This window comes from Pithys albifrons, chromosome Z (genome assembly GCF_047495875.1).
Source record: "Pithys albifrons albifrons isolate INPA30051 chromosome Z, PitAlb_v1, whole genome shotgun sequence".
NCBI classification, from domain to species: Eukaryota; Metazoa; Chordata; class Aves; order Passeriformes; family Thamnophilidae; genus Pithys; species Pithys albifrons.
Genome location: NC_092497.1, coordinates 52,685,689 through 52,700,060, shown reverse-complemented (window position 1 = coordinate 52,700,060; position 14,372 = coordinate 52,685,689). Strand labels below are relative to the sequence as shown.

Genomic DNA, 14,372 nt, shown 5'->3' with positions numbered 1-14,372 from the left:
AGGTTATGCATAATAATCCCTGTTGACAGATGGGCAAAGTCATTTCTAAAAAGGATGGCTGAACGATGCTGTCTTGGCTGCCTTTCCTGTGAAAGTAAGAGTTATGTAGTCAGAGGTTTTAAACCCGAGGAGAAACTTTGAGCCTTAACCTCACTTATCTTCTAGCCAGGTTTAACTTTGCTTGCAGGCAGGTTTTTGTTAGTATTTCAACAGTTCAGCAGTTATATTAATTATGAGTCACTTTGCAGTATCTTGTGTGCAAGCCTGTCTTCAGTTTACTCCTTGATCTATAGCCCAGATCCACATAGATTATTGGGACATTTTTATGTGCTGCAGAAAATATTTGCAACGTTATTAATCACCTGAGAGGATAAGAAAAAAAAAAACAAAAATACAAAAAACAAGCAGGTAAATAATGAAATTCCATATTACCACCATTATTTTTCATTTTAAAAACAAAATGAGCTGCTCACACATAGGTGAGCCCATTTATGATCCCAGCATTTTTACAAAGATATTTATCAGCCCACCAATAAAAAGTGTCACATCATCTTCCCTGCTGAAGACTGAGCAGAAGTTTCAGTATTTCATTTGCAGGGGAGGACTTTTGTTTTCCCAAGTATTGCATCACCAGCCTTTGATTTCAGTTTAAAACCCATAATCTGCCAAAATCCCAAGACAAATGAAACCAGAGATTCTCCTGACTGGCTTTTGAAGTGTTGGTATAAAATGTTAAACTTACTGACTCTTCACATTTCTGGCTATCAAATGTCATTCTGAAATTTACGGTTAAATAAACCCTATTTCCTCTGCTTATATTCCAAATTTTCTTCTCTCCATTTTAGCCAGTATTTTGCTGCTGTTTTACCCACCCCAGAACTTAAGATTCCCTGCAATGGTCTTTACAAGAAAATTAAGGAATCTGCACTGGGACAGAGCCCACAGCACTGGCATGCAGGAAATCTTACTGATAAATTTCCTCATCAACTCAAGATATATTTGAGTAAAATAAGGAAAGGCAACAGACCTCTTGTCTTTCTCTTCTCTGTATATGAAGGGAGTAGAGCATGTCCATCTTCCATCTTAGCATAATCTTTGCCTTACTCATGTATTAGAGGAAAGACAAGCAGAAATGTAAAGAGTCAGAGGTTTTGTTGTTTTTTTTAACTATGATAATTGTTCTTTCCTGTGTTTTACTTTCACCTTTCTCACAGCCAGTACATTTGATCAAAACTTCCCACTATTATTAGTACAGCAAGAACTACTTTAAATTATGTCTTCCAGAAATTACACTCCTGAAAGCTATTTCTGTCATCCACTTTTATGCAATTTTTTTAACTTTAAAGGCATTTTTTTTTAAATTGTTGCCTTTTTTTATCATTATGTAAAGAACTGAACGTAATTTTTTTCCCCATTGCCTTAAGTGTTTCTATCCATAACCAGGTGCTGGGATCAGTGAATTGCACTGCAGAGTCACTGCTGGCAGTAGTGTTTGACAGAAAAGTAGCATAAGACTATCAGCATGTTGTGTCATGAACTACTCATGATCCTATTCATATTTTTTTCTCTCTGCTTTCTTTGAATGACCAAGTACTGTTCTGTCCTTGTCTTTCCTACAAGGAAATTGATTGATCTAATACAGAACATGTTCCAGATTTTATCAACTCATTATGTTTACTAATGCAGCTCAAAGGCTTCTTTTAGCTCCACCAGATGTCTAGGCCTGCTTAATCACTGATAATTTAAAGTTTTAAATTTTAAAAATTAAATTTTTAAATCTGGCATCCTCAAGGACCGATAAACTTTGAATATTCCATAGCAGACAGAGACTGATGCTGTTTCATTCCTGGTTTCTTGACTGTTGGTAACCAACACAGTCAATTATGTCATGTCTACAGAAATCCAGTACCCATATTAACAGTGAAAATGCTCCTGTACTCTGCACAGATGTGAACTATTCAATGTTAAAAGGAAAGGTTGTACATTCGATCATCACTGATGTTACCATTTCAAAATCCTGAATTATCCTTTGCTTCAGACCTGGACATGCCTAGTGCTACCACTTCCCTTGGGAATGTAGGTACTCCCTGATAAATTATGAGAGTTACCAAGAACCACAGAAGTTATTCTGATTTGCAGGATGAGTATGAAAATATTATTAACTGGTGTGTGCTGCAGTCAGGATTTACCAGGGTGCTGATACAACCTCAGAACATCAGCTGGCTCGAGCTCCCATAGGAAATAGGCAACAATTCCCATTGTCAGTTTTGAAAATCCAGACACTAAAGCTAAAATTTGCTGCTTTTAAATTTTTTTTTAAAATGAGATATCAATGAGATGAGATTATTCAGGGATTAGTAAAGTGTGGTAATGAAAAGTTGCTCTGAAAGAAACAGATACTACTCTGAAAATGCCCAGTCTGATTAATCTGGATTTTTACTAAGATGCTGACAAAATCCCATAAAAATTCAGCTGGGTTTTTTTCCCTCCTTTTCCAGTAATATCTTTATAACAGAGAATACCATGCATGTAAATTTATTAATGAAGGTTTCACACAATCTCTACCTTTTAAGAAATAGCTGCTACTTAAGAAGTTGCTCATGGAAATAGTCACTTGCCAGCTTGGTTGTGTCTTTCACTCCAAAATTTTCATAATATTGGCTTGAGAGGTACTTTTGATGCTCCATGGAAATATGAAACAAGCTTTGCCTCACAGTTTATCACTTTTAAATTGTATTGAAGGCGGCTAATGGTACATGGTATTCTTTTAACCTGTTTCTTTAGTGCAGTTACTGCAGCCATAAAGTCATTCAGAGGGAAAAGCAATTAAGAGTAATAAGAAAATAAGAGCAGTATTTATTATCTTACCCTAGAGGACTAGAGACATTAAAAATGTCACTATGACACCGTGTTAAAATCATGTTGAAAGTCTAAGCTTAAATGGAAAAGAGGCCTGCAAAACAAATCTCACATTTTTAAAGAATAAAAAGAATGACACTCCAGTCTTATTTTATCTGGAAACAACTCATCTCTACCTGAGTTCATGAAAAGTTTAATTTTAAACATATGCCTGCTAATACAGATCTAATTAAATGTAAATGATTTTTATTTTATTTTATTTTACCTAGACAGGATGCAAATCCTGCATAGTGAAATATTGAACAAAGTGCTGCTTGTTATCAAGTTATTATGGCTTCTTGTAGAGCAATTCCTTTTGTCTCATAACTTAATTTCTTTCTGTAACTTTCTCATGTTGTATTAATAAATACTTATGCTAATAGTATATATTTAGGTGACTATAGTAAAGAAAACTCTCCTATGTAAGAAGCTGCAATGAAAATTAGATTTCTCTGCAAGGAACATATTGTTGCTTGGGTTTTTTCTCTTCAAAGCTTTTAGGTGGAATTAGCCACAGTGGATTACAATTTGAGTTGGGTTTGGTTTGGTTTTTATTTATTTTTTGGTTTTAATATGATCATTTGGAAAACAGCGTGAAATGCTGATCTTCCCAATTTCCAAACAAGAAATGCTGCTGAAATGGTGATAGAAACATACAGATGTTGCACAACTGCAGCAAGCATTACTGTACCATCACTAATTTTCCTTTATCTCCTGAGTCTGGGCATGGAGGAGAGTGCAAAGCACCTTCAGCTGATGCAATAAGATAAGGGGAGCTGGCTTTATGATGTAGACACTGCAATCATGCCCCTCCTTTTCTTAGGCTTGAGTGCAGATGGAAACTGAGTGTGCTGTTTTACCCTGGAAAAATCAAGGGAATCAGGAGGTCTTAAATCAATGGTGAATAACCTGCTCAGGACATCTCTTGATGGGATTCAGGTGCCCAACCATTAGTGTCTGCCATTATCTTAAGCATCCAAAAATATCTCAGACCAGCATATGTGATCTTGGTGATCTGAACCTTGGTGAATTAGCAGCTGGAGACCATGCCAGCCTTTTTTTTTCTTTTAATTTCTTGAAGGTGAATATTTCCCCCACGTCGTGTTAGATCCAGGTTTCTTTATTTTTGATCCTGGTGCTTTTCCACTGGCCAAGTAGAGTAGAGCCTACCCAGACTTTATCAATGTTAGCTGACAAGTGATTAAAAAACAAAACAGTCTACAAAATCACAAAGCTGAAAAAAAAAAGGAAGCCTGGGGGGACAAAATGGGACCTCTAAAATTACAAGAAAAGTTGAGTATAGGATTAGCTATACTGGGAGCAAAAACATAATTATCTGTATAAGGAAAGGACTAAAACGAGCATTTTAAATAAACCTAAATTGAAGAGACAAACAGCTGAAGGTCAAATGAGTCATTTCACCATTATCTTCACTGTGAAATAGGATCTGGTGCTCCTTGGATCCTGAAGACTCTTTCTTTTCCTTTAGAATCTTCACTTTCCATGCATGGGTTCACATGATGGAGTATGCTCACAAAGCATGGATTCCCATCAGATTAAATTAAGCCAAAAGATGTGCTGCAAAAGTTGTTCCAGAGTGGCTGAAAGTGAAAACCCTGCAGCACATCTGTGCAGACATCCCATTCTGTGTCAGCAGCTGCCTTGCTTCACGGGTCTGCACCCACTGCCCTGTGCTGCTTGACAGTATAAACTCAGTATAAACCTACCAGTGTTTGGTTTCCCAGTATACAACATTTTGGGCAGCATCAGTGGGTTTTGCCTTGTACCAGAGAATCTCGGAATGACTGAGATTGCAAGGAACCTCTGGTGGTCATCCCATAGATCTACTAGGAGGAAACTTTCCTATGAGGGTGGGCAGGCCCTGGCACAGGTTGCCTAAAACAGCTGTGGTTGCCCCATCCCTGGGAGTGTCCAAGGACAGGTTGGACAGGGCTTGGAGCAACCTGGGCTGGTGGAAGGTGTTCCTGCCCATGGCAGGGGGTGTGACTGGATAGGCTTTAAGGTCCCTTCCAACCCAAATCTGTGGTTCAATGACCTGATCCAAACCCCTCAATCAAGCAAAGTTTCGCAGAGCCACTTGTCATGTGTGGCCATTTAGACCCACCTCCCTTGTTAATGTGGGAGGTGATGGAGACTTCTGCAATTTCTACCTTCTTGAGGCCTGTCTTCTTCTAAGCCAGAATTGCAGGATGCATTTCTGTTTCCAAGAGACTATGTGAGCTGTGTGGTCTTTCACCTTCCACGTGTGATCTCATGAAAGATGCCCACTTCCTCTCCAGGGTCGTGTCCACTCTTGGCTTATCATTCATGTGCTCTCCTGGAGCAGTCTGGTAAGAAGCAGCTGAGGCAGCTGGGAGGGCTCTGCCTGGAGAAAAGAAGGCCCAGGGAGGACCTTTTGGTTCCCTGCAATCCCTGCCAGGAGGGGGGAGCCGAGGTGGGTTGAGCTCTGCTCCAGGGTACAGGGGCAGGAGGAGAGGGAATGACTTCAGGGTGGGCCAGGGCAGGTTTATGCTGGATCAGGGAAAGTTTCTTCACTTGAAAGGGTGGTCAAGTATTGGAACAGACAGCAGAGGAGTCATGATCCCTGAAGGGTTTTAAAAGCTGTGTAGCTGTGATGCTTGGGGACATGATTTAGTGGTGGGCTTGTAAGTGTTAGGTTAATGTTTGTATTCAGACTCAGTAGTATTAGAGGTCTTTTCTAGCTGGAATGATTCTGTATCTCTATGACTCCTTAGTAGTGCCAGCAAGTGCCTGGAACACAATTTCTTTCCACCAAGTATGTAGAGGAGGGAAAAGAGTGGGGAAGGGATATTCAAAAAGTTGTGGTTGATACTTCAGGACACATCAGCTGCCCTTGTTCTGACCTTCCTGACATAATTAATGGAGACCCCAGCCAGCACATTGTGGTGGGCAATGCATCACCATGAGGACTGCCTGGAGTCCAGAGGCAGCAGAACTGCGCTCAAGCACAGAGCATGCAAATGCTGGCAGAGCCAAACTAGTTTATGGACAGCTGTCCCAAATGTCTGGAAGTGTCTCATCGTTATGTTCCTGGTGTTGGGATAAGTGAGTGTAGTCAGATGGAAGGTCTGTACATCTGTAAGTGGCACTTCTCAAGGAGTTCAGATGCCAAGGTGGCTGTGCAAAGATTGGACCCACCTGCACGGGGACATCCTGAGAGTTCGGGTTGATTAGTTCTGGACTAGACAAGGCTTGCATGTGACTGCTTTCATAAAGTCACAGAATCATGGGATGGTTTGGATTGGAAGAAACTTTAAAGCCCCATCCATTTCCACCCCCTGGCATGGGCAGGGACATCTCCCACTATCCCAGGTTGCTCCAAGCCCTGTCCAACCTGGCCTTGGACACTCCCAGGGATGGGGCAGTCACATCTTCTCACCAACACAAGGGTTGTTTCTCCTGATCAGACCTATTTCCAGTACAAGCACTTGTGACTGACTCCACATCAAACTGCACAGACACAGATTTCACGCTGCACATCCATGCAGTGGTTCATTAGAAACGTTTCATACTCAGGTGGATTTATCTTTGTACTGTCCTTAAATTAATTCTCCTCCAAAACACATGGGATTATCTGTAACATTTGAAACAAGGTGGGAAAAGGGAATAGTTATAGCCTGAGAGAGTTCTTTCAGACACAAGATGTTAAACTGCTTTTTGATCAGCTGCCTGTAGAAATGTACATTAACTGTAAACCATGGTTCTTCTTGTAACCAGCTAATGATCCTATCAGTTACAGACTAATTGCCCCTACCTCAGTCTAAATTCTGCTGCTTGGAAAAACCCAGAGTCACATTCTAATCCTAATCACATTCAGCTCTGAGAAGTACACAGTGGTTGTGTGTTAATTCAACTTCTCTTCCCAGCAATTTGTTTGATTGCCTGTTACTTGCAATCTGTGCTAACTAAATAAATGTGTTCCGTGTCCTGATGGGAAGTTATGACTTTCATTTAAGCTACTGTAATGCAGATGTTTTGCCTACAAATGGTGTAAATTCTTCTCACCTTTCCACTCTAAAGTAGTTTCAATATGAAGAATGAAAAGGAAGCATGTTAACCATTTGTATAAGATAATAAAGCAACAGAGTAAAAGCTGTATTTCTTTAATGCTGGGATAATAATGGTCTTTATGGCCTGAAGGCTTCTGATCAGCTTATGAATAAGTAAGTAAATAAGATGCTAAAATATGAGAAGGAGATGCTGGTGCTATATCCTTTATTCTGTTCCTCCATCTCCAGTCATACGTATTGTCTGTATTCTCAAGACATGAAGCAGACCCTGTCTACCTTTTTTTCCTCACATTTATTTCATATAATACACACACATTCTACATAGTCATTTTTGAAAAAGCCTGAACATATGCCAAATTGCCTTTCAGCTTCCCACATCATTTTTCTGAACAAGAGTACAAGGCCACTAGATATGTCCTATAAGCACAAAACAATCATTAGTAGGACATTTTTATTAACACTGGACCTATGTGATAATAAAGATTTACTGTGATTTTACCTTTGGAATCACCTGAATCTTAATGAGAATTTTTTTTCTCCCTGTTCTGAATTTCTGTGAGAAGTACTCTGAGTGTCATGGCCATGTTAAATATTTGTGAAATCCTTTCAGCTTACTTTCAACATTTTAAAAATAAACAACTGTTTTGTGGAGGCCTTTTTTCAAGTTAACAGGAGAGACATTGACTTTTAGTACAAGAAGCATTCTCTGCTAAAAAAGAGGTTACACTTCTAAAATGCTAATGTCTAAATTATTTACAAAGAGAATCTAAAGTTGACTCTGAAATGTTTAGTTCAAAAGCTGCCTGAAAGTGTTGACCAGTTAGTGATTTCTTACCACATCAGGTTGCTTTTATTTTTTGAAAAACAGACCATTCATTTAGAAGCCAAAATATTTGGAAATGAGGTCTACAGACCTGGTGTTTATTAATTCATAAAAGACTTATACTAATTAGCAGTGTTCATTTCCCAGAGGCACATTTAGGCTGTGGAAACCAGCTCCCCTGCACTAGTTATGGAAGCAAAAAGTCCCTTCAGGCCATCCATGAAAGCATCCAAAGCTGACTCTGGCTCTGAGTTGTCATTCTTTGAGTCCTTGTCCCTCTCTCCACTGAACAGAGAGAACACAATAAGAGTTTTGCCTCCCAAGGATACTTCCCTCATATTCCAGGATGCTTCTCCAAGCAACATCACTACTACCAGAGGGCAATGAATTAGTTCATTCTGGTAAAACCAAAATCTTGAACTGTCTTCAGACACTCATTTTCCTGTTACTGTTGTGGTATCTGAGTATTGAATATATTTATTCCTTTTCTTACAAGGATTTTCTACTCATTATTTGCTACTATTTCCTCAAATGCTGGGGTCTCCAGGCTTCCTTGTCTGCTCCAAAGAGTCATTTTTAACTCTTCTGTTCCTATAAATCCACTCTCACACTTTTCTGTTTTGATTGTGTTTTTTTTTCTTTTTAGACTCACAGAATCACGGAATGGTTTAGGTTGAAAGAGACCTTAAAGCTCATCTCATTCAACCCCCTGACATGGGCAAGGACCCCCTCCACCAGCCCAGGTTGCTCCAAGTCCCATCCAACCTGGCCTTGGACACAAATCCAAATCCTAATGTCCATATTTCTAAGGCATTGTCTTGGACTAGCTGACTTCTTAACCTTATTTATTTTTAATTCTCATATTAATTTCTTATGCTTCATAACAGATCTGCTCTTCTGTCTAGCAACACATTCCAATGAAAATCTGGTTTGCTCAGAGGGTGTTAGGTTCCCAGAAATCCAACACTGGATCTTCAGCATTTGATCAGACAGAGATTCCTAATTTCTTCACATTTCTTTTTAATTTTTTCGGGAGAAAAGTATCAGTCATCTTCTCATGGAGTTCACCAGTCCTCTCATTTTACTGTAATATTTTTACTGTTAGTTTCTCTTGCCTGATTTAATGGGCAGTATTAAAAATGCCAACTGCTTCACAGCCATTTATTATTTTAAATAAATCTACTTTTTTCTCCTTTTTTACTGGTTTGCTACATTGCTGGGGGACACAGAATGAAACCTCAGTTATACCACCACATTTCAAGAAAATGTCAATTTTGATAGGGAATTCAACTCCTAAATTCTTCCTCTGAAAATACATTATTAGATCAATTTACTTCTGTCACTGTGTTCTCTTCCTTGATCATTTTAATCCAAGGCATCTGTCTTGAATGTGTTATATTCAGTGTTGGGTTCTGGTTCAAAAAGACTGATCACAGATGTGCTGACCCACGTGAAAGCCACTTGAAAGCTCAGATTTTATTAGGATTTAAGATTCCTGCCTTTCATTTTTAAAAATGCTAAGATTATAAAATGAACTCAAAACTAAATAAAAAAAATCAAGTAATGGGTAAATTTCAGTTTTCAAGGTAGAAAAAGACATAGAGTAGAAATTTCAGCAGGAAAAGAATCATGATGGCAAATGTTTTAAAAGCCTTAGTAAATCACGAGCTCTGGAACTGTGAAGGAAATGGAAAGGCATTTGGGGAATCTCATTATCTGGGACACGTGGGAACACTTTTTAGTTGCAGATTATTCCCAGTGGGGATTGCTGTTTTGTTGGGGCCATGTATGACACCCAGCACAATGGAAAACAGTGTGAGATTAGCCCTGTTGTGCCGTTAGATGGAAACAAAATGTATTGACTTAGAGCTTGGGGGAGGAAAATTACTTTCTATGGTGTTAGCACACAGTGGGAGAGCCATGGTGGGAGCTGCACCTTTTTGCCTTGGTATGGTGTAAAGTCAGGTGCAAACAGAAGTTGTTCCAGTGACATTCTCCTCTGTTTGTCTATTTCTGTTCTGCTCAGGTCGACCTGCTGGTCCCTACAAAAATCACTGGGATAATTACCCAAGGAGCTAAAGATTTTGGTCACGTCCAGTTCGTGGGGTCCTACAAACTTGCCTACAGCAATGATGGAGAGCACTGGAAAATATACCAAGACGAGAAGCAAAAGAAGGATAAGGTAAAGCAAAGGGAAAACTGGTGTTTGGGTTGGGTTGAACACAGGAATAACATACATAGTAACACCACAGCCTGTAGGTTGTTGCACGCTGCCTGCCTTGTGGGGTCCCAGAGGTGAAAGTCAAGGTGGATAAAAAAGAGTCCTGTAACACAACGACATTTACAGTTCAGTAATATCAGCCCTGCAATGCACCTGATTTAATCCTGTTAAATATGGGACATAAAACTTCACAGTTATCCAATCATTGGAACTATTTCTTTCTTTAGAGGAGAAGGTGTGTAAATAGCAGTTTATTTGTATATTCAGAAATAGTGTTTCAGTGCATATTTTTGTAAGCATGTACTATTTTCAGTAATTTTCTGTGAAGCACATCTTTAGTGTACCTCATTACCTATAGCCATTTTGGACTGATTTTCTCTCTCTGAGAAATTAATGGCCAGGGTTTCAAATACCCAGTGAAAACATTATTTTTATTACACTGTAAAATGAATACAAAACATAAAAAAAGTTTCATAACTTCCTTTGCAAATGTTTAAAAAGCAGTGTAGGGAAAGTATAGATTTGCTGATTGATTTACCTGGAAGCATTAACTTTTCTCTCCTTATTCCTTAAAACTGTCCTCTTAACTGTGTATCACTTTCATACTGCAAGTACTTCAACTCACAAAATCTTCTATAAGAAAAATACTACAGCATGTGCATCGCTTAAGGGAAAGTTAAGCAAGCTGACAAAATGTGAATTATTTATTAAATATCTTAGTGGGGTTATGTCTGATTGAAACAGAAGATTGAAATACCAGATGGTTGATGCATCTCATAACATCTCAGGTCTGGGTATTCAGGGTGATATATCTTCCCACCTGCACTTGTATTTTTTAGTATAAACCAAGTATCTTCAGAAAAAATATCAAATTCTCCATACAGATGTCGGGTTGAGCTGGCAACTATTTTTTTTTAAAGTATTGAGAAAGCTTTTGATATGTATTGACATATGTCGTATGAGTACAGGGAGATCTAATGATAGGGGGTTAGATCACTGCATCTCCTAAATTTCACTGATTTTAAAGGATTGAATAAATGTATGCCCATTTATTAGGGGTCCTAATTTACAAAGTTAAATATGTACATAACTGTACATCCATATCTGCATTGTCAAGTTATGTTTGTAAGATTATTACCCAAAAACAGCACTGTAAAGTCCCACCCATGAGCCAAATGTCGGGTCACTGTGGTTTTAACCCACACTGACATTTTTGTCTCTGTGAAATTCTGAAGGATTTTAGATATGGAAAACAAAATCAGTTGTTTTAGCCAGGACCTTCATTTTGGGAAGGCCTGACACTGATGATTGTGGATGTGTCTGGTATAATTGGTTGTCACATAAAAATTGAAAACAAAACAGCCACTTTTCATAGGAATATCATAAATGGATTCAATAGGAGTGCCAGATAGTCCTTTCAGTACTTTGTTCACATCCCATCTTAAATCCCTGGCATTTAAAAAGAAGGAAATGTTCTACTGTGTCTTCTCCAAGCCAAACTTCTATTAGTGAACTGTTGCATTCATTTCCTTGTAAAGGAGAACATGCATTCAAATGTCTGGGGAATAAATACAGTTACAAGCAAATCTGAGAGAAAATGCACTCTGACTTAGCTCCACTGTTCCAGTCTACACTTGTTTGTAGCATTTGCCAAAGCAATTAAATTCTTTTGCTTTCATCATCATCTGGGTTGTTAATTGCTATACACACATTCCATTAGGAACAATGGAAAACTTTTAACCATTGTCCCATTAATACACATCACATCCTGTATTAATTAACATCCCGAAGAATAAAATAGATGCACGTTATTATAATTCTTTAACAGATCAAGAGCAATTAAGAGCCGAATAAGATCAAATACGCTTTGCAGAAAAGTAGAAATTAGAATTTTTTTAATCTAATTTGTACAAAATAAACAAACCAGATCACTTGATACAAGTCTACACTTCAGTCTTTGATATAGAAACATAACTCTAGACTATCTTTAATATTTTTTTCCCATATCAAAAAAAGTCTGTAAAGCTCAAAAGTCTGATGGCAGAGTCTGACATTACAGAAGTCAGTGAATTTAGGAAAGCTTTAGGGAGCAGGAGAGGAGAGGATCTCAAGACACCACCTAGACATGTAGCTCTTGACCTGTGAAGAAACTGTGCTCCTCCTCACCTGTGCCCTCTGAGACCTTCTTAATAGAAAATGAGATTCCAGAGCCCCCAAGTCCCTTTCTGCCACCTTAAGAAGTGAGTGCAGACAGTTCAGTTTTATAGCAAAGGCTTAATTCAATTACTTGTCCTTCACCTGATACAAGGCTCATATCCTGCATTCTCCATCAGATTATTATTTAATATGTTCACAGAAACAGACAGTGATGAAAATCCTACAATATAAACTGTCGACTCTACTGTTTAAATATCCTTAAAGGTGAAAAGGTGGCTTATCCCCCTTGCTGCAATACACCAACCCTGTCCTCAGAGGACAGAAAAAACTGATTTTATCTTCATTTTTCCAGTTTGTTTTGGTTGGAATCCTTTAACCTATTTCTTCTCAGTTTTTTTCAAGGGGGGAAATTAATCTTTCTTCTTTCAGTCTTCCCTTAAAGTGTTTATTTTCTCAATGTCAGATAACTCTTTTATGTCTGTTTGGAGCAGCTTTTCCTGAAGTGTGGTTTTACAAACTTGTGGCAGTCTTTAGCACAGAAGTGCTGCCTGCTCCATCATTCTCCATAACCTGGGACATTGTTTATGGCTTCCTTAGGTTTAGCTTGCTACTAATCATTATTTAATTGCCACATTGATCCAGTTTGCCAAGACCACTCTGAATTTTGATCCCACTTCTTGAAAAGAGAACAAGCTTGGCCACATCTGTGCTTGGAGCGAGTAAATCAATTTCCATCATCTTTTCATTACTGAGAACATGTAAATATCCTTGGCCAGAGGAATGGAGCCCATTAAACCCAGTAAACCCTTCCAGACTGACACTAAACCAAAGCAGTGCTGTACTTCATCCATGAGGAGCAGGAGGGAAGCAGCATCGCTGGTCCAGTCTGATAGTGTCATTTTTTCACAGGATCCAAAACAATTTCCTTAGCTTAGGGTGAGACACAAGATTTGTTCTCAAATGCAGGAACACTGTAAAAGAAATCTCATTTTTACAGCAAAGTGAAACTTTTGTGAAATATTTATCCAGGAGATACAGAAGAGGTGAAAGGTAAATACTGGCAACTGTTAACAGCAACAAACATAAATTATTCATGATTTACCCTCATTAGTTCTACTTATTAACTGAGCATCTTGATTTAATCTATGAAGGACAGAAGATAGAGATTTCTTCTTTCTTCTGCAAGTGATTTACTCATCCAACACTCATCCTGTGATGCTTGTATAATCATGCAAAAATTTAGGATAAAGATGTTTCCAAAACACTTCACAGAAAGGAAAGAAAAAAACCCCAACCCCAAACTATTTTTAAAGTCCCAGACACAGAAATTAAGGACATATTGGTAGGCTGGTAGGAATGATTTATGGCTGAATACTGTGACTTTATATTGCATTTAAGAGCTGAGAACTTATTCCTGTCTGGTGCTGAGCATCTCACTACTCACCGGTGTACAGGACGAGTCCTAATGTATCAGGGGATCCCAGTGAATTCCTGAGGCTGTTCATTTCTCTCTCTTTATTTGTGGAGTGATTTTATAAAAGAAAAAAGTGTTGATCTCATATATTATATTGTACACAATACAATATATTATATTGTGTATATATAGTTGTATAAATACATAAAATATTGTATCTTGCACACTGTGTGCAACCAGTATCTTTGATCAATCCATAACAAAATACTGGTTTAGAGGAGAAGCAAATACAGTGTTCAATTTTCTCCTTTGCACCATTTCAAATGGAAAAGCTGTTCCAAGAACAGCATCTCCTCCAGCTCCTGTTTGGCTTCTGCTGTTTTAATGGCCAGTCATTTCGTTCCTCATCTGTCCTGAATTTCTGTGAGTGCAGACAAAAGTTACAGGGTGCAGGAAAAAAACGGCATGTCTTTAGAAAATGAAACCTTTGTCATTCATTTTAAATAGTTTGAATGAGTTGCCTGGATAAATATGAAGGCTTTGCCTGTTGCCTTCAAGAAGCAAAATAAATTACATTGCAGGCTGGCATGTAGGAAGAAAACATATTTTAGAAACAGGACCAGAGCTAATAGCTATCTTGTTTTTCTCAACTAGAGGTCAGTAGCTCACTATGCCTCCTCCAAAGCTAAGGACATCCAAACCAAATCTGACCTTTTTCTTTTTTTTTTTAATCACATTCCACATGTGATTTATAAATTGTGCAGCCTGCTGTAGGTAACTCAAGGCCAGCTGCAGTGTCAAATGGCA

At 38.4% G+C, this 14,372-nt stretch overlaps 1 protein-coding gene across 3 annotated transcripts in view; it reads left to right on the top strand.

The window, feature by feature from the left end:
• EDIL3 (EGF like repeats and discoidin domains 3) overlaps window positions 1-14,372 on the top strand; it is a 241,884-nt gene that overhangs the window by 217,858 nt on the left and 9,654 nt on the right. For all 3 annotated transcript variants that reach the window (XM_071580998.1, XM_071580999.1, XM_071580997.1), the window contains one exon: window positions 9,800-9,955. In XM_071580998.1, the coding sequence (XP_071437099.1) occupies window positions 9,800-9,955 (156 nt within the window). The remainder of the gene's footprint in view (window positions 1-9,799; window positions 9,956-14,372) is intronic.